This window comes from Vicugna pacos, chromosome 2 (genome assembly GCF_048564905.1).
Source record: "Vicugna pacos chromosome 2, VicPac4, whole genome shotgun sequence".
In the NCBI taxonomy this organism is placed as follows: domain Eukaryota; kingdom Metazoa; phylum Chordata; class Mammalia; order Artiodactyla; family Camelidae; genus Vicugna; species Vicugna pacos.
In genome coordinates, this window is record NC_132988.1 from 67329762 (window position 1) to 67353140 (window position 23379).

The 23379-nt window shown below is 35.0% G+C and overlaps 1 protein-coding gene across 1 annotated transcript in view; it reads right to left on the reverse strand.

The window, feature by feature from the left end:
• Positions 1-1882: 1882 nt before the first annotated feature.
• Positions 1883-23379, reverse strand: part of LOC102537700 (transmembrane serine protease 11D) — a 47542-nt gene continuing 26045 nt past the window's right edge. The window contains exons 4-10 of the mRNA XM_031689761.2: positions 21736-21803; positions 17658-17815; positions 14266-14304; positions 11461-11638; positions 7191-7450; positions 5951-6093; positions 1883-2795 (exon numbers count right to left, since the gene is read on the reverse strand). Coding sequence (XP_031545621.1) covers positions 2634-2795; positions 5951-6093; positions 7191-7450; positions 11461-11638; positions 14266-14304; positions 17658-17815; positions 21736-21803 — 1008 coding nt within the window. The 3' untranslated portion in view covers positions 1883-2633. The remainder of the gene's footprint in view (positions 2796-5950; positions 6094-7190; positions 7451-11460; positions 11639-14265; positions 14305-17657; positions 17816-21735; positions 21804-23379) is intronic.

Sequence of the window (23379 nt, forward strand, 5' to 3'; positions counted from 1 at the left end):
TGCTTTGAAACTTGACCTACTGCAGAAATCTTGTAAAACATTTCTGCTGGTGATCATCCAGCTTCTGCTTAAATATCTCCCATGATAAGGAAACTGTTTCTTCAAAAGAAAACTGATTCTTATAGAAACGAATCTCTAGAAATATGGGAGGGAGGTGATAATCTGTTTTCCCCATAGGAAATTAATTAAACTGATTGACTAGAAATGGAATGGACTAGGATTTGAGATTTGGATTATGTAGACATATGAAAAATAAAAAAACTTTATTTTGGATCTGTTTGAAGCATTTAAGATTTAGTAAACTGGAAAACAGGAATTGAATTATATAAATTAGAGACTATGACATGTTTAAGTAAATAACCTGAGAAGTTCTTGACTCCCTTATCTCTAACCACAGAGTAATTAGTATGGTTCATGATAAATGATGCTCTGGAAGACTCATTTTTGATATTATAAAATACTTTCCCCAAGGATTCTAGAAACTTCCTGATTCTTTTGTTATCTTGTAATAAATATCTTATTCCTTATCGTTGAATCCATTATGTTATGTTGTATGTTTGTCATATTGAGTGTCTAAAGGCCAGGACTATGTCTGTTTATCTTAGTTTCACTAGCATATAGTAGAGAATAGTATAGTATAGTAGAGAGTCTGGAACATACAGGGCTCAATAAATTTGTTAAATGAATAAATGATCTACACTCTGTAATTAAAACTTCCAAGTAATGTTATAGTCAATTGCTTGCTCTAAACTTTCTTGAATAATTCTCATTTCATTAGTTCTATTCACTAAACTCAGGAGGTTTCAATTTGAACATCAAATATACACTTTGTTTGCCATTAAAAAAAATTACTTAGTCTGTGTTTTCTATATGCTGGAAAGGATTCTCCTTGGTATTAATAACTTTTCTGGGGACTTAATTAGGATGCTAGAATGTTTCTTCCAGAGTTTCCAGAATGATTTTTTAAGAACTGAAAAGATTTATGAATCATCACCCTTCCCATAAATATTCAAAACTGCTTTCATGAAGTTACTTAGCTGTCAGGAAGACAGAACTCATCAGTACATTAAAAAAAAATCTCTTAAAATAGATGTTTTTCTGGTGTTCAAATATCTTTTCATAAAAACATGACTATTTGCTAAATATTTTATTATCAATAAACAATTGAATTTGCTATTTTCTGCTAAATAAGTATAATTTCTGCTTTCAATATATAGAAATAAACAAGCATGTTTATGATTATGTGATGGTATGTGCACACACACATACGAACACACCAACACACCCACCTAGAAACACACTCCCCTTGATGCTTACTGTAAATTACTAGTTTAATATTGTCCTCAGAGGGTGCAGCCAGGGAGTGGCAAGCTGGACGCTTGCCTTGGTTATAGAGCTTGATTATAAGGCAGCAGAAAGTGTCAAGTCTTTAGAGTCTAGTTGGCAATCCTCTTGTTGGAAAACCAATTAAATAAATTGTTTTGGATTGTCTTTCATAAATTGTAACTTCCATAAATACTTAGGCAGAGAAATTATTTTAGAAGAGTTTATTTGAAAGAGAGTGTACCAATGATTTGTCTGTACATTTCACTGAAAGTTGGTTTAATTTTCAAATTCTTCAAAGTGAATGACTTCAATGTAGTTCTCTTCACAATTTTACATGAAGAAATACAAGTTGTTTTCATCACAATGCAAGTATTTGTTCTGATACCCCGGTGTCATGAGTTAACTTTTAGCAGCAGAAGCCCTGACACATAGATGATTGTGCATAACCAAGCTTTAGCTGTGCTAGAATCCCATAAAAATTCAGTAACATTCATAATTCAGACTACATAAATTGCTGTGCCATTAAATTTTATTCAGTTTTATTAGGTAGGTAGAATTTTTACAATTTGACTGCACATATACAATATATTGCATAAATACATAAATACAATATACTGCACATATTTTAAAAATTTACATATATGTACTGTTCATTGTTTCTAAGAGCGTTTAGAACTTTAGCTTTTTAAACTTGCATAGTTACCAAAGAAATAAAGCCAACCACAAAATAAGAATTAATTCAAAAAGATACATTCACCCCACTGTTAACAGCAACTTTATTTATAATAGCCAAGACATGGAAGCATCCCAAATGCACATCAACAGCTGAATGGATAAAGAAGATGCAGCATGTATGTGTAATGGACTACAACTCACCCACAAAAAAGAAGGATATTTTGACTTTTGTGGCCCTCTTTCACTTTTTTTTTCACTTCAAAAACCACCCATCAGCTTCAGTGAGATGTCCTCGGAGGAAACTCCTCTGACCCTGCAGAAACTTGTCCAGGTCCCTCTAGTTGCCACTCTCAGGGTACGTGTTTTTCTCACTAATAGCACTTACATTATCACAATAGTTTACTATGCCTCCCCTGGCACACAGCCACAGTACTATGCAGCATTCATATAGTTTTCTTAAGAAAATATAAAATCCATAGTAATAGAGAAAGACTAGTGTTTGTGAAACATTTTTGTAACATAATGTTGAAATAGGACATTTTCAGTTCCTTTTGCAGCTGAAAAGTGAAGTTTTGGAACTTTAGACAGGCACACCTGCATATGGACTTTGCAGCAGAGACATATTTACTGCACTAGATCCCAGTTTGTTGGCTTATCCAGTCACGGTAGGCTGGCACTCGAGTGTACACTCCAGGCTTATCTGGCAGACCACACTGATACCCCCAGCTTACTATCCCCACCAGGAACCAAATCTGCCGTGAGTCTTCTTGTACTAGTGGGCCACCAGAGTCACCCTGAAGGAAACAGAATGATAGATTATTGAAGTATGAAGATAACTCAGAAGTATTAAAGAGTTTATTTCTATAATAGTAGAAGTCATATCCATTGTAACAGTGAAGTTAAGCCTGACATTTCCTGTTGAAATACTATACCAAGTTATGTGAAAATTACCAAAATCCTCCAAGTACATACATTGTTCCTTCAGCATGTGTGAGAAGATGAGGAGCACACGCCCCAGACTCCACCAGTCTGCTTCCCATCGCAGGCTCACCTCCTTCAGGGGGCCATCCTTGACCTGTGACTTTCTTCCCCAACTGTCATCCCTTCCAGCTTTGGGCTAAATTAGTTTTTCACTGCCCGTGTTCTCACTTCCTGTGTGTACCTCTTTCACCGATAGTTCATTATTTTATACAAGTACATTTGTGTGCCTGTTTGAACTTACTCCCACTGCATCAGCTCCCCTCAGTGTAGCAGCTGCATATCTCTGCAACACTCATTGCATTTGTGATACTTGTTCAGTGTCTGTTTTTCAGGCAGTACTGTCAGTTCCATCAGGGAATGGAGCATACTTATTTAGGACACTGCTGTCTCCTAAACTTCTAGCCCAAAGGAGCTGCTAAGAAAATACTTGTCGAATGAATACGTTTTTAGAAATCTCACTTATCTTCTTATTCATAGCACAATGCACAGTGTTTGATGCATAGTATATAATAATGTATTCTTTTTGGTGAATAATAGAAAAGAAATTTATGTGGCAATGACTAAAGCACTCCTCATGAAAATAATTACCAGCCAATTATAATAATAAACCAACGAACCGAATATTTGTGCATGTAATAATCTAGCTGAGGAGAAAAATTTAATATATCTTACATGCTGCTTGATGGGTGAAGTCTGTGGGTTCTGGAGTTAGGTAGCCTAGGTTTGAATCCTTTACTTACTAACTATATGACTTTTCAGTAACTACTTAATAGCTCTCTGTGCCTCAGTTTCCTTATCTGTAAGTAACATTTTTATATGCCTAAATAACTTTAACATGCATAGCATTCTGAGTACAGCCTGGTACATAGTTGGTACTAATAAGTCAGCTGTTATTACCAAGTGTGCTTCTAAGATAGTTTGCTATTCATTTGACTGCTTTTAGTAGCTAGTTCTTCCATACCTACTTAATTACTGGTTTAGATGAGAAGAAGGATTAGTGTGTGAATCACCAGCTCGCATGGTAAGTGCTGCATGGAGCTCATTGGCACCTGCCTCGCTTAGATTATGCATATGTGCTCCAGTTAACCAGTCCTCAGCACTTGCCCGTCATTGTGCTTTTCTGCTATTTCTTCTATAGTAAGAAATTTCTCTGCATAATGTATTACCAAGAGTGGGCAAGCAAATACTAAACTAAGAGGTACGTCTAATTTTTCCTGTATCTGGCCAGCTTCGCTGCCTGCTTGGGCAAATATTTGAGCCTGTATTCTCTGTTCTGGATCACAGCCTTGGTCAGTTCAGGTGATACATTGTTGTATAAGCACTGAGTCTAGGACATCTGAAGTAATTAATGCAATTAAAAAAATGAATGAATAAATGAACAAAAACAAACAGGATCTCATAAGCTCTTGTGTGAAGTGACTTTTTTTGAGGCACAAACTCTATGCATTATAGTATTTCAGCTGAAAATCAGTGAGGCTCAGAGTGGAACACAAAGGGAAATTTTCATGATGAGTTATGGCGTGAACTGGGCTTGGAGGTAGAGCAGAATTTGTATATGGAGAGGTAAGGGGCATCATGAGTAAAGTATGAATAATCACTCATTTATATCTCATGTATATCCTTAAGTCAGTTCTAATTAATGCTCTTAGTAGATCTGAAATGATCAGTGTAGAGGTGTGTTGCTTATTTGGTGACTTCTTCGAAAAACTACTGTGAAATTGAGAATTTGTTGAAGAAGTTGAAAATTACAGGGCTAGCAATAGAAGAGAAACAGGAAGGGGAGCAAGAAGCATTCCCTACCATAATGATGTCTCCACGTAAAGGGAATAAAAACCAGTGGGTAATTAACACTATCTTGAAAATTGATAAACGATTCCCCTCCACTCCCACACAACTTGCAGTCAATAAAAATGTTTCATTTCGGGGAAAGTGCTCATGAATTGGAGTCTTTGCCAGAATTATGTAAGATCTACTTATCCACTTTTTCAAGAATGTGAGCACTAAGTATAAAAGTCAGTAATGTTTGAGGAAACAATAAACCTAATTTTTCTGCTCACAATTCACTCAGGAAAGCAGTAGCAGATTCCTTAGGAAAACAGATTGATTTTTCTTAATTCCAAAAATGTAATTTTGGATATGAATTATTTATTTCTATTATTATATGGATTGGGTTTCAGACACAGTAATAAGTTTTGTTTAAAAGACATAACCACATCAATTATTTAGATAATTTAATTTAAAAATTTAGTATTAAAATCTTATTCTAATTACTTTAGAGTAAGAATTTTGTGTTTATTTTTAGTATTTTTAGATTTGGTTGAAAATTACAAAGTAGATCTAAATTTTTTTTTCCCCTTCATTAATGCTGTTTTACAATTGTGGAAGCTGTTGCGACTCAAGCAACTAAGCTCTTTGTATATACTTTCTATCTTAAAGATGCTGATATTCAGGTGTTATATTTTAAAACCAATTATATGACTCTTAGGTGAGTGATTTACTTAAGACTTCATAGTGGTCAGATGGTTGAGATTAAAATTATTAATGTCAGTGATCATGATATAGGTTAACGTCAAAATAGCTGAGATAGCTGAAATTCTTTTCTTGCTTAGTATGTGCCTGACGTATTTAATCTCTATCTAATCTTTAGTAGTGCCTAAAAAGTTAGATACTATTATTATCCTCATTTTACAGGTAGAAGAATTGGTTATAGAGGTTATGGATTTCAAACCCAGGTCTGCCTGGTTCTTGAGCTTGGATGGTTAACCACTCTAATACTTGGCTTCTCAGAATCAGTGTTTCATGGTGGATCAACTTCAATAATATTATATCTAAAATCTAGATCATACATTTTTAGAGGCTGAGGGCTGTATATTATAATTATGTTACTCCTATGCCTATCAGAGTAGCACATGCTAGTAAGTGCTTATAAACTTGGATGATGACATTTATAACATTGTCTTGAACTTACCTGGCACGCATCCACTCCACCTTGAGATACTCCAGCACATAGCATTCCAGACAAGACGGCTCCATTATAACTAGTTGGTGCATTACATACATCATTACTTATTATATTGACCCGTGCTTGCTCTAGATGTGCAACTGTAGGGCCTGTTAAGTATAAAACCAAAAAGAAAATGGACTTTAGGATATATAAATTAATGACTGTATAGTGAATGTGGGGAGGAAGAATTGTACTCCAAACATTCTCTCTTTCCAGCAAAGAAGGCTATTGAAGATGTACTAGGAGTTTCTTCTCAACATAGATTTCCATAGTAGAGAAGGATAACCCCTTTGCACAGATTGGTGTGTTTTGTTTTGCTTTAGCTTTATGATGCAGTGTCAAGTTGACTAGTAGGAATTGAAATATCCACTGATTTTAAATTAGAAAATTATATATTAAGTGATCTTTAATCTACTAATAAAAGAGAAACCAGTCTGATTTCAAGGCTAAAGAATTGAATTTACTTTATACTGATGTTCCTTCAAAATGGCATTGCCATTTTTGTGATTGGCACATATTTTATCTACTACACCTAATTACTTTGGGCCATAAATACATGATGAAATATTTTCTAGGACATTTAAGCCTTTGTTTTTTTCCTTGGGGAGACAATCTACAACATAGATAGAAGCCTGTGAAAATTCTTAATACTATCCTTCTACTCCTTAGCTGATACTCTTATTCTCCCCTTGGCCATATTTGCTCTTTCATATCACTCTCACTTTTATTTTTATTTTACTCACTTAATAAATAATTGTGAACAATAGTTATGTACATACAGAGTTTCTTGCTCTAAAGGCAGGATTTATTTCGTCTCAGAATACCTTAAATGGCTGTTAATACCTTAAAGGATGTTAAAACCCTTAGAGAATACCTATCCAAATCCCCTTTTAAAAACTTAAATTTTTCTTTATAGGGGAGCCATTTGGGTCCTATAGAGTCTCTGGATCATTGGAGAACTCATGTTTCTTTAAAACTTTTTTCTACATTTCCCTATTACTATATTTGAGAATTCCTGTAGTTTCTAGGGACATTGCTTTGCTTTGTTGAGGGAGCTCTAGTTAGAGCACAGGATGACCAGACTATAAGATGGTTCTTTCCATAGAACCTGCCCTTTAGGTGTTCCTTAATTAAAACAAATACATAATAGCAAGTACGAGGAGATATTGCTATTTTTTTGTTTTATTTTTCCTGTGATACTTACCACTATAATTTCGAGATCCCCATCCTGTTACATAAGCAGTAGAACCAGGTGGAATATTCTGGTTAGCCACTGGGAGACACACTGTATGGATATTTTTGTCAAAGGTGACTTCTCTATCAAGTTGTACAAGTGCAATATCATTTTCATGAGTGTCAGGTTCATAATTGTTATGGGTTAAAATAGTTCTTACTCCTATTCTCTGTTTAGGAGATGTTGTGGAGATACCAAAGGTGGCAGTCCACCGTCGAGGATCAGAGTAGCTAAAAAAATAGGAAAACATGCTATTTGAATAAAGAACTTGTGCAAATTTCAAGTATTTGAATTTTGTGTTTGTCACTGCCCCCCTCCCGTCCCCTCCCCCCAACCATCTAGGAACTATTTGATCAACATTTCTTTGTGTTCTATTTCTGCTACTCTTTACTGGCAAATTAAGTGATAATTTGTCTAAAGAGACAGAAATATTTCATAAAACGTATCTTGGGGTGATGAACATCCTGGTATTTTTCTATTCCAATGAGGATATGCTGATAGTTTGATGATAACTTGTATAACACGAACTTTTTCTTTGAGTTCTCTCTTTTTTGCCTCCTTCTGTTCAAGGAACTAATGAAAAGTCTGAAAGAATGTTCTCTTTAGTTTTAACTTATTCCTTCTAACTTAATTTTTTCCTTTCCTTTAGCCAGAAGCTCCATTTAAATGGTAGTGATGATAAGAAGCTCCTAGTCCCTTTTTAATGGATGAATGTTTTTTCTGTACTAGATGTGATGCTTGTTGAAGATTTTGGTGTGTGTATGTGTGTGTGTGTGTGTGTGTGTGTGTGTGTATGAATACACAGATAGAGTGAGTGCACCAGTATATATAAAAAAAAATGTGGGGCATTATCTTCGTGACTTAGGAATTGAGATTTTTTTTAGCCAAACTCCCAAAACACCAATCATATGGTTAAGAATGGGTGAATTTCATGAAATCAAGATGAAGTGTACCATATATAGAGAACAAACTAGGGGTTATCAGTAGAGAGAGGGAAGGAGGGAAGGGGAACTGAGGGACAGGAGGTTAGGAGCAACAAACTATTATGTATTATGTATAAAATAAATAAGCTACACAGATATATATAACAGGGAATAAAGCCAATATTTTATAATAACTAGAAATGGAATATAACCTTTAAAAATTGTGAATTACTATACTGTACACCTGTGACTTATATAATATTGTACATCAACTATACTTCAGTGAAAAAGTATGTAACATAAAAAAGAAAATAAATTAAAATACATAAAAAACAAAAACAAAATTCTTTCACAGACACATTTACCAGATGAATGAGAAACCATGAGAAAATACTTGCAATGTTTAATATCTAAAATTTTTGTAGAATATACAGAAGTCTGTAAACTGGCAATAAATGGAGAGAAAAACCATTATAAAATGGGAAAAAATATTAATAGGCATTTCATGGAAGGAGAAGCCCAAATAGCTAGTAGTACATGAAAAGATACTCAAACTCACTAGTAAGTGGAGAAATGGAAATTATAACAATAATGAGCATCTAACATATTCATAAGAATGACAGAAATTTTAAAAGAAGATAATATTGTTGGTAGAGAAGAGAAGTTCAAATTCTTTTGCATTACATGTGAAGTTGTAAGCTTCTGGAAAGCATTCTAGTGTATTTAGCAGACTACATGTGTATTTCTGGGTACGTATATCAGAGAATTCTTAGAAGTTTATAGACAGGCACATATGAAGGAGTGTGTATGTGAGAGACATTGTATGTGTGCTGCTCTTTGTGGCAGTGGGAAGTTGGAGCAACCTAGTTGGTGAGAGGATATGGTGGATGCAGTGGTGGACCATATCAAAATTCCTAGAGTTGAGCAAAAACAATAAGGAACAATATGAGATTTATACACTGTGCTACTTATATAAATTAAAGGCATACAGACACACAAACTATAGGTTTACAGGTAATTGAATGTTTAAAGACGTATGTCAAATATTAATGTGAGGCTTTTAGGGGCAGGGAAGGCAGTGGAAGTGGAATAACGGTATGGCAGGAGAAAATAAAATGAGAAAGGTCTTTCACAGACTAATGTATAGACTGTATTCAGGAGACAATTTTATGAGGTACAGTAGCTTGCAAAAGAGTGAATACTAGTTAAAGATTCTAAAGAAAAAATATTTGACAACAAGCAAATAGATGAGTTTTTTTACATTAAACTTCTTTTTATGCTTCTTTTGCTCAGAAGTGCAGGTGAAGATTCTAAAAGACACTCCTCTACCTTCCCTGCCTGCCTCCCTCCCTTCCTTTCCTTTCTTTCAACAAATGAGTAAGAGCTTAGTTTTGAAACTAGTTGATATTGGCAGTGTTATTTAGGGCAAGTTACTTAATATCTCTGATTCTCAGTTTATTTATGCATGAAATGTGACTGATTGATACCCTCTCACATGAGGGTAAGTATTAATTGAGACAAGTAAGGTATGCCAAGCACAGTTTTTGGCACAGGGGTAAGTACTCAATGAAGGTAACTATTGTTGTCATTAATTATAGTTCAACAAGTTCAACTAAGTGCTTTGTATAAGGAATAGTATGAGTGTCTGGGAGTAAAAATATAAATATGGTCTCTGCCCTTGAGCAGTTCTACACACTAGTGGAGAAGACTGGCAGAGGGGCAAAAAATCCCAGGGACTACTGTTAAAGATAGAAAAGCAAATTTCTGTAGGAATAACATAGCGGAGGGAAGAGAACATCAGGGAATACTTCATAGAGGAAGTGACAATTCAAGAATCCTCTCTGAGGGCCTCGTCACTTCTGTGTACCTTGACGTAAGTCTGGCCATGCCCCAGACAGTCGCATTAGTGGGTTCTCTGACGATCAGGTCTGTAGGGAGGGTGCCAATACAGGAGTCATGTAGTTTGTCAGCTGTCATGGATCAGTCATGGTAATGAACAGAAGAATTGGAGGAAGCAAAATTTAAAGATATTCTAAGTCTTTAAAATTATGGATTCCTTTGGTTACCATTGAGGATATTTATAGCTGCATGTTTCATTATAGCTTTGGTGGTTGGATCTGAATAGGGTTTCAAATGCTGTTTCTATTACATCCTTGATTATGCTAAGCTCCTGCTAAGACCAGGTATTTGAATTTGTGGTTTCCACATTCAGCGGTGATTGAAATCAATTGGTGCCATTCCTGTTCTTTGGCCTTTCAGGTGGCAATGAAGATTGATATGTTCTTATTAGTTTCATTTCTTGTGTTATCTGGGACACAGCAATAAGTATGACCATCTAAATCAGAATTTGATAGCTCTGATAGCAGAAGTTTCCAATATCAGAAGTTTCAGGTTTATTCACTGTGTAAAAAATACGAAGTTATAAGATAACCATAAGAAAAATTCAGAATAATTTGGGGTTTCCTAAAACTTTTGTTCAGAAATTGTGCACTAGTCAACCTTTGCTTCCTTTTAATTTAACAATTTTGTACCAGGCATGCTATTATGAGGCAGTACTTTCAATTCTGCAAAGGACTTCTTAGAAATAGTAAAGATTTTACAGAATTCCCATAAAAGATTTGGTAGAGATATTTTAGAGAGAAGGAGCAGATTGAGCAAATGCTCTTCAGTGCAGAAATGTAAGCAGAGTCCAGGAGAAGAAAATAACGCAATCTGAGCAGAGCTCAGGGTTCAAGCTTTGAGGAATAAGTTTTGATTGACTTGATTGTTCAGATCTTGCTCATAGTAGATACTCAATTTTTTTAGAAATTGAAAGAATAAATTGATGCCATAGGGCAATCTGAGATCAGCCATCAGCCTGCTGATTAGTTTACATGACAAAATGAGCAAATTTTCTGCAACAATATAGTTGGCTTATATTTAACATTTTTATATTAATGTATTTAATTGTATCAGTAACAGTAAGACATAGATAATAATATGTCCCTAATTTGCCCCTAATTTGAAGAACAAAAAAGGGTTATAGAGATTCAATAGATTTCCTAAGCTAGGCTTTGGATTAAACATTCTGACATACAAATCTTTGTTCTTTACCATGATGATATACCATTACCTAAAACCGGAGTAGGAATACAAATTAGCAAGCTGAAGGAGAAAAAAATTTCTATCATGAATAGGGAGGTAAGATTTATTATTTTTCTTGTATTATATTATTTCTGAATCAATTTGAACATTCTCAGTTCTGGGGTGTGGGTAGAGTCCTCATGTATGTGTCTCACCTGGTTGTTCCCAGATGGGTAGGTTAACTGTGGCCTTACCTTCTGAAGCAGTGAGCTGCTGTCAGTATCCACGTGCTACTGATCAAGACACCTCCGCAGTGGTGAAGATTATTCCACTGTAGACTGACTTGCCATGGCCAGTCTCCTTCCTCAGCCTGAGTGCCTCCTATGATTCTCTCCTCAGACAATGTTATTAGGTCTGGACGGGCCCCACATTCTAATGGGAAAAGGGAATTAATGTGCTGGGAAGATGTGATTCTTATATTTGGGAGATGTTGTAAGAGTTTCTCCATCATTTATGCCTTTTACGTATTTTTTCCCATGACATGCTAGGCTTTCCAAATGCATGATCAATGTGTTATATTTTTAGAGTACTTATGTGACTGTTGCCTGTGGACTTACACTTTAGAGAACATTTCTGAACTTAATTGGCATGGAGGTTTCAAATTCTGGAGTAGCTTCAGAATTCTCTGAAATTCCTCAGGAGTAGGGGTTAAGATAGTTCAGTGCTGGAGGTACCAGCTCAGGCCATAGGTACTCTGGGAAATTTCCATCTCTTAGTATCCTTGCTACTCAAGTAGGATACTAAGTATCCTTGAGTGGTCTGTGGCCCTGCAGCATGGGCATCCCCTATGAGCTTGTTAGAAATGTTGGTTCTTTCTGGAAGCAACCTGTCTGTCAGTAGATGAATGAATCAAGAAAATGTGGTATATGTACATACACAGAGAGACACACATACACACAGGAATGTTATTCAGCCTTAAAATAGAAGGAACTCCTCTCACTTGCAACAACATGGATGAACCTGTAGGGTATTATGCTAAGGGAATTAGCCAGACAAAGACAAATACTGCATGGTATCATTTATATGTGGAATTTTTTTTAAAAGAGTCGAATGTCTAGAAACAGTAGAAAGTAGTTGCCAGGGAGCAGAATAAGTAGAGAGTTTGGTAAAATGGTGTAAACTCTCAGCTATGAGATGAATAAGGTCTGCGAATCTGATGTATAACATGTTGACTATGGTTGATAGCACTGTATTATATAATTGAAATATATAATTGAAATTTGCCAAGAGAGTAGAACTTAAATGTTCTCACACAAAAAAAAGGGAGGGCAGTGATAAATATGGGAGGTCACCGATATGCTAATTAGCTGGATGAGGTGAATCTTTTCCTAATGTATACATGTATCAAGTCATGACATTGTACACTTTAAATATCTTACAATTTTATTTGTCAGTTATACCACAGAAACAAAAGAAATGTTGACTCAGACCCACATCAGGGAACAAATCAAAAGTTGTACTTTTTTCTCCAACTTTTATGGAATAATTGACAAATACAATTGTACATATTTAAAGTATACAATATGGTGATTTGACATACATATACATTGTAGAATGATTACCAAGATCAAGATAATTGACAGTTGTCACTTCATATAGTTAACTCTTCTGTGTGTGTGAGTATGTGGTGAGAATGCTTGAGATCTGCTCTCAGCAACTTTCATGTATACAACACCATATTACTAACTATAGTCACCAAGCTGTACATTAGATTCTCAGAACTTGTTAGAACCTGCATTTTAACAAGTGATTCATGTGCACAATGAAGTTGGAGGAAAAATGCTGTCATCAAGAATACTCTGTAGTGGTAATGCAGTTCATTATGGAGGGTCCAGTCCATCTCCATAACTGATTCTGTATCACTAAATGTGCCCTGGAAAAGGAGTTTCTTTAGGTCCACAGAATATTCTCTAGGGTGGCAGGGGTTCTAAGGATCTAGATGAGGTTTATTTAAACATCTTAAGAGAGCCCATGACACTCCAACGGCTAGAGCTGAAATGGGCCGGAGCGGGCTGATCACTCAACTCCTCTCAACTCCCATTTGCATGATTTATGTCCTCTTGTTTAGTCCATTACTAAGAAATTAGAGGTAAATTACCACCAACAGTTTCTATTGCTGGACTAGCTCTAAAGTAGTGACATTGCTTCAGAAAGACAACCATCCAAAGGCATTTTTTTCTAACAGATCTCATAGATAGAGGGCTAGACTTCATTAAGAATATACTTGTACTTCCAATAAGAATATAGTTTCCTTTGCTAAATCCTTCAACCAAATTCTCAATTAAATTACTTAAGCACATTTGAATTAAAAAGAAGCATTAATTCAATATATAATGAAGTTGGGAAACACCCATAGAGGAAGCATTAACTTCTAAAATCACTTAAGTATCTGAGATAGGCCAGCTATCAATATATATTGAACTAATTTATAACTACATTTTATCGGCCAGAGAGGTAAACTGCTGTTTTCTAAGGATTATATTTCTGCTATCCCAGCCTGAGAGTATGCAGAATGACACTGGAAAATAGTGACTTTTCCTTTATGTAATAAATATAAAACTGATAATGCTTTTTTGTTATTTTTTATTATACTTTATGCTTAACCCAATCCACAATAAAGCAAGCTATTCTGGTTAGGAGAAACCATATATATGGTGCCACTAAACATAACTTACAAGTCTACTGAAATGCTACCATAGAACCAGGGCAGGAAAAGTTTCCCAAAGCTGCCAAGAAAACTTTAATGAGATCAAACTTGATACAGTGTGGGTGGACTAGCACTTCTACTTCCTTCTTCTAAAAGGAGGCGAAAAGCTAAACATCACTCCATAGGCCAACAGAATCAACAAAGTCTTAATCTCAACAAGAACCCACATGAGTGAACTAAGAATAAAGATACCACTGTAATAGACACTGCCTTGGCAAAGAGTACAAATCATCTGAACATTTTGTCTTTTTATCTTCGTAAACCATATCTACAAAGTAATTTAAAAGCTTACCTTGAGTGAGAATGTTTACTGCATCCTGGTCAGTTATTGCTGTTGTTTTAAAAAAAAAAGGGAGTAAGATTAAAACAAAAAGGACTGTATATCATTTTATCTTAATTTCTTAAAGAGTAGTCCTCAGACAACCATACTTAATCCCTTAGAGGGCTGCTGAAATATAGACTCCTAGGCCCCATCCCAGACCTGCTGAAAGAATCTCTAAGTCATAAGCCCTAGAAATCTGTGTTTATAATCTTCCTCCAATTTATTGTTATGGAGGTTGAAGTTTATGCTTTCATTTCTCATCAAACTCTTAAAAGATACTTTAAAGTTACTGAAAAGCTCTCCACTGGAATTTGACACAATATTGTAAAATGACTATAACTCAATAAAAAAAAGTTTAAAAAACTTTCAAGTCTCTCAGTTTACTTGAAAAAACAGAAATATAAGCAAAGTCATTGAGATACGATGTAATAAATGCTATAAGATAACTTTTCACTTATTTTACTATGTATGTATGTCCACATAGCTGTATCTGTATTATTCTGCTGATATTATTCATAGTACTGTAGGTACAACAGTGAGCAAAATACGAGGGGTCTGCCCTTACATACTGTACAGATAGAAATTAATATAGGAATCATTCAAATAAATTTAAGTGCAAAGTAGAGAGGAGAAGAGAGAGGGTCACTAATGCTATCTTATTCACAGAAGTTATCACAGTGAAAATAACATTTAAGCTGTATTTTGAAGACCTAAGAGGAATTTTTCAGGCAGTCAAGAAGCGAAAAGGCATTCCATGTGGAAGGCATAGTGGGCACAAATGCATGAAAGTGTAAGATGTTTGTGGAGCAGTAAAGTCAGGAGAGCGAATACAGTTGTGTGTAGGGAAGTGGTGGGAGAACACAGAAAGGAAAATATGTTGGTACTGGATAGTAAAGGTCCATCTATTGAAGTTTAAGATCAGCTTATGGAAGAATGATTTTCTTTGCATGTCCAACAGCCACCTGAAACTCAATGTCACCAAATTTTATCCCAGATTTGCTACTTTTATTTCCTCCTTTAGTAAATGACATCACTTCCACCAATAGCTAGAAGTCTGAAATGGCGTCTTAACTCCTCCTTTCTCATCATTTCCACATCTAACTGGTTTCTAGATTTTGTACCTTCTAGCTTCTAACTATCCATTGAATTAGCCCCATCTTCCCCATCCCTTTGGCTACCACTTTTGTTCATGCTTTCATCATTTGCCATCTATACTATTATAATGACCTTCAAACTGGGTTTCCTGCCTCCATTTTTTACTTTTCAATGCATCCACCTCTGCTACATTTCCAAAAATGTAGATACCAGATTATATCCTTCTCTGCTTGAAATCTTTTAATGAGAAATCAGCTTCTTATTTCCTATAAGGTAAATCTAAACCTCTCAGAAAGGTTTTCATGCCCTCTAATATCAATTTATGCAAACTTACTTGCTGCCAGAAGTTTCACAGTGTTTGAGTATCACATCTGCTTTGTAAGTCTTAAAGGAACCAAAACATCCTTTTAGAGACATGGAATAAAAAGAGCTGACCATTCCTTCTCATTCTTTGAACAAAGGAGACTTTAGTTCAGTACTGACTCCCCTCCATGCTGACTGTATGACACTGGGCAATTATCTGTCTTTTTTGAATGGGGACAATGAGAGGATCTATAATAAGTGGTTGTTTTAAGAATTAAACAAACTGTAATTCATGAGCATCATCCAGTCAGGAAGGACCCATGGAGCTGGAAAGGTGTCTTGGAAGTCCTTGCTGTGCTAAGCATTAACTCTGTAGTTGTAGGGGGAGGAGCTGGGAGTACAGGGTAGGGATGGGAGAATTTGGAGGAGCTGGGGATGCAACTTTGTGGGCCTGGTGCAGTGATTGTTTACCAACAGGTAGGAAAGCATTTCAATATTTTAACAACTTGTAAAGCTGTAATAGATATATGCTAATTGAATACCAGCCCAGTGTGGGAGCCACAAAATCCCTTAATCTTGTGCTTATTGTGAAGCAATCATAGTTTGTTAAGCAACCAGTACATGACACAGTTGGAGGAGTGTCCTTAAATTCTATTAAGTAATTCCTTTTTAAAAGTTATATAATAAATATTAGTGGAGTACCTATCATGTGGTAATACTGGGAAGGAGAAGGACAAAAGGATGAACAAGGCAGACTGGTTCTTGCCTTTAGAAAACTTAGAGTAGAATGAAAATGATAAAAATCTGAAGTAATTTTGTAGTTTCAATTGTGGTAAGTGCTGTGAAGGAAAATGGAGGAGCCTATGACAGAGGTATACAAATTAGTAATGGAAGTTAGAAAAGGCTTACATTAGAAAGAAATGATTCAGATGAGACTTGACAGATGCAAAGGGGTGATCTAGGGAGTGTTATATGAAACTGGAACAATGTATGTAAAAGCCCTGAGGCAGGAAAGAATCTTGGCAGGTGGAGAAAGTGAAGGTGTCGCCAGAGAATTGTGAAAGAGGAAGAGAATGATATAATAAATGGCTGGAGGGGTAAATATGAGCCAGATTATACAGTGCTTTAGATGAGATGACCATGTGATTTATTGTCCAAACCAGGACAGGTAAAGGGCAATATTAATCATGGTTCTTGGACAATTGACGTGAACCAGAACTGCCCTAGGCAAACCAAGAAACATGGTATTCTGCTTATAGGTGGCATTTTTGCTTTGTTTTTATTTTTGTTTTGTTTTGTGGGAAGCATGGGAGGCTTTTAAGCCAGATTGTATTTAAATTTTAAAATATTTCCTTAATCAATATGTGGACAATACATTGGAAAAGGCCAACAAAGCATAGGCAAGTAGCATGGAGGCTAGTGCGGTAGTTCATGCAAGAAATGAATGTTGGCTTGGGCCAATTTTGACAGCAATAGGCATGCAAAACAATGGAAATAGATTCCATTCCAGGCAAAAGTAGAGAGGATTTTCAGAGAGGAGATCGGGATATTTTAAAATCTTCTGATTTCTTTCTTTATTTCGTAAGTATTTGCTAGACACCTTCCAATTGCATGCTCTGTTCTGAGTGAGGTGGATCCTTAAATTGTCCTCTGACCTTGAGCAGCTATTTAACACTCTTACAACATACCTACATATTGAACATCTGACAGCATCCCCGTGATCAGAGGAAAACTAATAAAGAATTTTTAGCAAATTAAACTTCCTATTTGAATGCTAAATGATTCTTTAAACTTTAGAATGTTTTATATTAGAGAGCTGTATATTATATCTAGATTTATAATAAGTTGCTTTCATAAAGTTTAATTCAAAGGAAAAAGTCATTTTCTCATTCAATTAAAACATGAATTAGAACTGGTAAAGGGATATACTGAAATGAAATAGTATGTTAAAAAATTATACTTACATGTTATCTCAGTTGAAGGGTTTATTGCCAGGCTTCCAGAGTTATTCAGTATTTGCTGTAAAACAGACTCAATTCTACTTTTCATTGATGCTCCATTGTTTTTTCTGGTGAATTTAAATTTCATGACAATGTCTGCTATCACATCACTACCACTTTGCCTGAAAAACCATATTTTTAGAAATGTCAATTATGATAATTTTCTGCTATTCTCTTTATGTATTTTTATTGATAAGCATTAAAAATTTACTTGAGGTATTTAACTTTAGGACAGATTCACATAACAATGTTTGCATATGTAATGACATATCACAGTGCTATCCCACAAATACTTGATTTCAATGCATAGTACACTGTACCACCATTCAGAACAGTTTTCTTTGAAGTCTGAATGTCAGACTTTGAATGCCAGCTCCAGCTCTGCCATTCTGTTGGACTTTGAGTAAGGGTTTTTTTTTTTCTTCAATCTTTCCATATCTGTCTCTTTACATTAAAATGGGTTGTTATGAAGATTATTTGAGAGAAAATATCTATCAATTTAGAATTTTATATCCACACTAAAGCATTATTCAAGAATAAGGCTAAAATAAGGACATTTATCACATCAAAGCAAAATTAGAAAATATAGTTTATTATTCATGTACTCTTGTGAAAGAATTTATAAAGGATGTACTTCAGTAAGAAGGAAATTGAACCCAGAAGGAGGGTATTAGGTACAAGGAGAAATAGGAAACAAAGAAAATGGTAAACTGGTAATCCAAAAAGACATTGACAGTATAATTATAATGACTTATTTGCAGGCATTACAAATAAGGTGGAATTAAAATATCAATAATACACGAATGTATTCATGTATTATTGAATGAATAAGAGTCCCGAGTTCCCTGTATTATTTGGAAGAGGGTAGTGGATTAAACAAACTTTCCTTGTTTAAATTTTCAAGAGTAATCACTAAAATAAGATAAATGGAATGTCGAACTTCTAAATTAGTAAAAGGAAAAAAGAAAATGAAGAAAATGCAATCACATGAGAGAAGGCAAGACAGTAGAAGAAAGCAATAGAAAAAGCAGGGTAGAGAACACAAGAGAATATAAAAAAATAAAACCAAATGTAACAGTCATCAAAATAAGTGGAAACTGTCTAAACTCTCTAGTTAAAGGCAAAGATCATCAGAATGCATTGGAAAATATAATCTATCTGTCTTCCTGTTTTAGGAGAAATAGCTAACCTGTAAGGATATATGAATGTTAAAAATGATGGAAAGATATATTGAAAAAAAAACACAAGAAAGTCAATGTAGCATAATAATATCAGACATTAGAGATTATAAGATTGAAAAACATTAATTAGGAATGAAAAGGATTAATACCTTGATAAAAGAAATAATTCATGAGGCAGATATAACAATTCTAAACATATAGGCACTTGATAATATGTGCTCAAAGTGTACTGAACAAGGAGAAATAGACAAATCCATAATAGTAGGTTTTATTTGAATGACATAGGAATTAAGCTTAATGGGAACGAACAAAATTCCTATTATTGTCTAATAGGAACCCAGAAACAGACTCACAAGACATATGTAAACAGTGTATCATAGAAGCGTCATCATTAATCTAAAGGAAAATAACTCATATGTAAAGTATTAAATCTCTGCCTGTTACCACACACAAACAAAGTACTTGAATATGAACCAGCAACAATTTAAAACTTACAGATTTATGGAAGAATGTCTTTATATACACAAGGAGAAAGGATTTCTTAAATAAGACATTTTGCAACTGATTTTCTACAGCAAAAGATGCCATAAACAAAGTGTAAAGATATACTGTAGTCAGGGAGAATATATTTGCAACTCAAAGCAACAAATATTTGGTACCTACTATTAACACAGAACTCCAAATCAATAAGAAAAAGACAAATAATGAAAAGAAAAACCAGAAAAGATATGAATATGCAGTTCAAAGAAGAGGGATGTTTAGTGAATGATAAACACATAAATAGATGCTCAGACAGGACTGTTTTACTCCTAATTTATTTGCTTTTCATAACAACTCTATCAAAGAGTCATGTCCGGTCCTCTTGGAAACTGTGAATAACAAAATGTCTTTTCAGAAGTCATCATCTCCTGATTTGTTGCCTTTACTGTACCTCAAATTTTCTATTAACGCAGTATATTTTAAAACAGAAGGGGAAGGGGGAAAAAGTAGTGTGTGTGTATGTGTATTTCAGGCAGAGAAAATAGTTCATATATGATCTTGAGGTTAGAGAGAGTGTTGAGAGTGAAGAACTGAAAGCAGTCTAGTGGGACTGGTGAGTAAAGAACAAAGTGGAAAGTGGTAAAAGACTAGCTCAGAAATAGAGATGGTAGGAGAAAACGCCATATAGGGAGGTTTAGTAAAGTTTTGTTTTATATATATTCTCAAGGAAACATATATATATATATATATATATATATATATATATGTATGAAGAATACATGTATCTTTGATGCATATATATTATACATATACACATAATTCTTATTTATATATGACATTTGATATATCGTAAAGGTAAGGAGTGACCATTAGAAGAATTTTAACTAAGCAAATAATATGTTTAGCTTCTTGTTTCAAAAACTCTTTCTTTCTGCTGTAGAATGTGGAGTGGAGCAAGACTGGAGGAAAGGAAACTCATCAGGAGGCTGTGGGTAGTCCAGGAGAAAGATGGTTGAGGTTATTGTGTTAGAAGTTATAGATCTTAGACATATGTAAGAAATAGAATTGTGGAGATTAGATGATTGGATGTGTGGGTTGAAAGGGAGGCAGGAATTAAAGATAACTTTTATATTTCTTGCTTGAGTAACTATTTGAAGGTGACACCAATAACAGAGGCAGGCAACCCTAGAAGAGTAACATATTTGGTCGGAGAGAGATGCTAGGTTCAGGTCTGGACATATGAAAGTTGAGTTGTCTGCAAGATATCCATATAATGATATCAAGTACATAGCTGTGTATATTCGTGTCTAGAGATGAGAAAAGTGGACTGGCTTGAAGATGCAACTTTGAGAATAATTAGCATATAGGCAGCAGTGAAGCCCCTGAAAGCAGTAAGTGGGAAGTAAACAAAAGGAGAAAAATGCAGATGGCGCATTCAGTTCTACCACTATTGTGAACTGGTGGCTGGAACAGAGACTTGGCCATGAAAGCACTAAGATGAATGTGCACGGAACTGACTGAAATACATTTTGGAAAATACTCTTCTCATGTATTCTTCTTACTCCTTAAACTCCTCAGCATGTCTTATCTGACCAGAGCTCTATACTTCTGGGTACTTAAGTAGTGACTCCACTGAGAAAAAGAAAAACTAATTTTCTTGTGTAGTTAGTGTTTGAGAAAGAATTAGTATAACTTACCTCTCTTGTGAAGAACTTTTATATGTTACTTGATGGATTGAGCAATGTGGACATTTGGGGCATTAGTGGTAGGGTCAATAAGAGTAGCTATTTTAGTTGGGAGAGCTATCATATCACATCACAAGGATAGGTCCATATTCAGCTAAAGTAGGAACAGCAAATAACTAGCATGTATGTTGCAACTTCCCCTATTATTAATTCATGACAGACATGTCTGGATTTGGCCACAGCACTCTTTATATTAATAGTATTCCAGGCAGACAAAAACCAAAAAGCTGCTTTTGATGTTGGCTTAGTGGTCTGATCTTGGATGAGCATGCCCAGGACATTGCACTGCACATCTCTTGGGGCATTGTTTACATGGACTGCATTGTGAACAGTATCTCCAGTATTTATATAATAGAATAGCCCTGTTACTGTACCTTCACCCAACCATCTCTCTACCCTTTCCTCCCTTTCCTGCCAAGAACTGAAGTGATGTGTTTATTTACATTAGTAGGTATATAGACCATATGTGGCATGTTTTGTTTTTGTTTTGGCATTGTTTAAAGCTGCCCATGATACGATTTTCATGATACTGCAACACATTGTGTGAACATCTCATTCACTCTCCATGCTGTGAACAAAGTCAAACGCACCAAATTGTATGTATGCTTATATATGTTTGGGTATAATTCTACTCACCTCAGTTTGGCAACATGAGCTCTGACGAACTGATTTCTTAAATTTGACTCTCTGAATGTTTTAGAAATCTGTAGAAAGAAAGGAAAAAAACTTCTCTAATTAAAAGTCTTTCTTTCCTTCCTCTTTCTACCCAAACTTGCAACATAGAACTGTATTAATGAGGAACAGAGACTAAAGTTTTGAGTTCAGTTCTGTTTAGTTCAGTTCCATCTCAGGACACATGGGATCAATTAAGTCAGGTTATGTAGCCTTCTGATGCAGTGCCTGTTTCTTCATTTATTACACAAAGATGGTAATGGACAGGATACTCTTCACTAGAAGCCATTCTAAACACAGCAGATGTTTTACTCAATGAGAGCCCATGTTATGTGATTTGTTGGCTGTTCCCAAGGTGGGTTGGGCCAACACTAGGGGAGTCCACTGATGCAGTGTGTGATCCTGCAACAAGTGTTCTTAAATGGATAAAACCAGATTAAAATGAGCAGCAATGGAGAGCTTGAAAAAAGAAAAGTAATCTTGATCTTTTTCTTGTTTCTGATTGATGCCTAAGCAAGCATCATAGGTTATTTTTAGCATCAATTGGTATTTTTTGAATTAACCTTAACTTTCCCATTTTATTATTGCTCAGTGCCAGCAAGGAGGGTCTTCTTGAGGTATAACATTTAGCTTCACAGTGAACTAGCAGTTGTTCTGTGACTGGAATAGTTACCCCCAAGATGTGGGTGAGATGTACTGAGCTTTCATAATGGGGAGTAGATTCCATTGGCTTGTACTGTGAGGTTGTACCAGGTGGAGGTGAACATGAAAAGGTGAAGATGGGGAAATTAAGTTGCATGCTGAATATTATATTAAGCCAGGATTTGAAGCCAACTGGTCTTGAGATTGTAAAGTTTATGCAATCTCTATTGCATCATGTTATATCTTATTTTTTCAATATCTGTTCCGTTAAGCTGATATCACACCAACCAGTTGTTAGACGAAATGATAAAATTTTTTTCTTTCTAGAGGCTTTAAACATTTTTAAGAATTATGAGGCTATTAGTTTTAGCACAATAATTTACATTTCTTTTTTAAAAATTCAAGAAATATTAGTATTAAGAAAACAAAAAGTCACTCAAAATTTTATGATCTAAATCTATAGAATTATAGAATCAGTCATTTGGTGAGCTATATTCTAGTTAACTATGTAGAAGGGTGGATTTTAATGTTTACTACTGTGGTATATTGTAGGAGGTATTTTGATAAACTGATTTAACTTTAATTTTACTTGACTGTAACAGAAGTAAAAGGAACTGAACCTAAAACTTAAGGAATTGCTAAAATTTGGGTGAACATTTCTTGTAATTATATTTTAATTCATGATCTGGTATTGCACTGACACAAGCTAGACTGGACCAAAGTGCTAAAAATCCACTTTAATTGTTACATTTTTGTTATGTGGAAAATATTGTGAGGACTAAGATAATAAGCCTAAGAAAAACAAGTTAATTAATTGATTGATATCCATATATAGGGATAAAAGAAGAAGGCTATGGATAAGATCCCATATTTCACAGAGTGGGTGAAGATTCTAAACTCTTTCAGAGGAACTTAACAAACACTTGATAGAAAATCAGTGAACAGTTGCTTGAAGAGGAAGCCAGT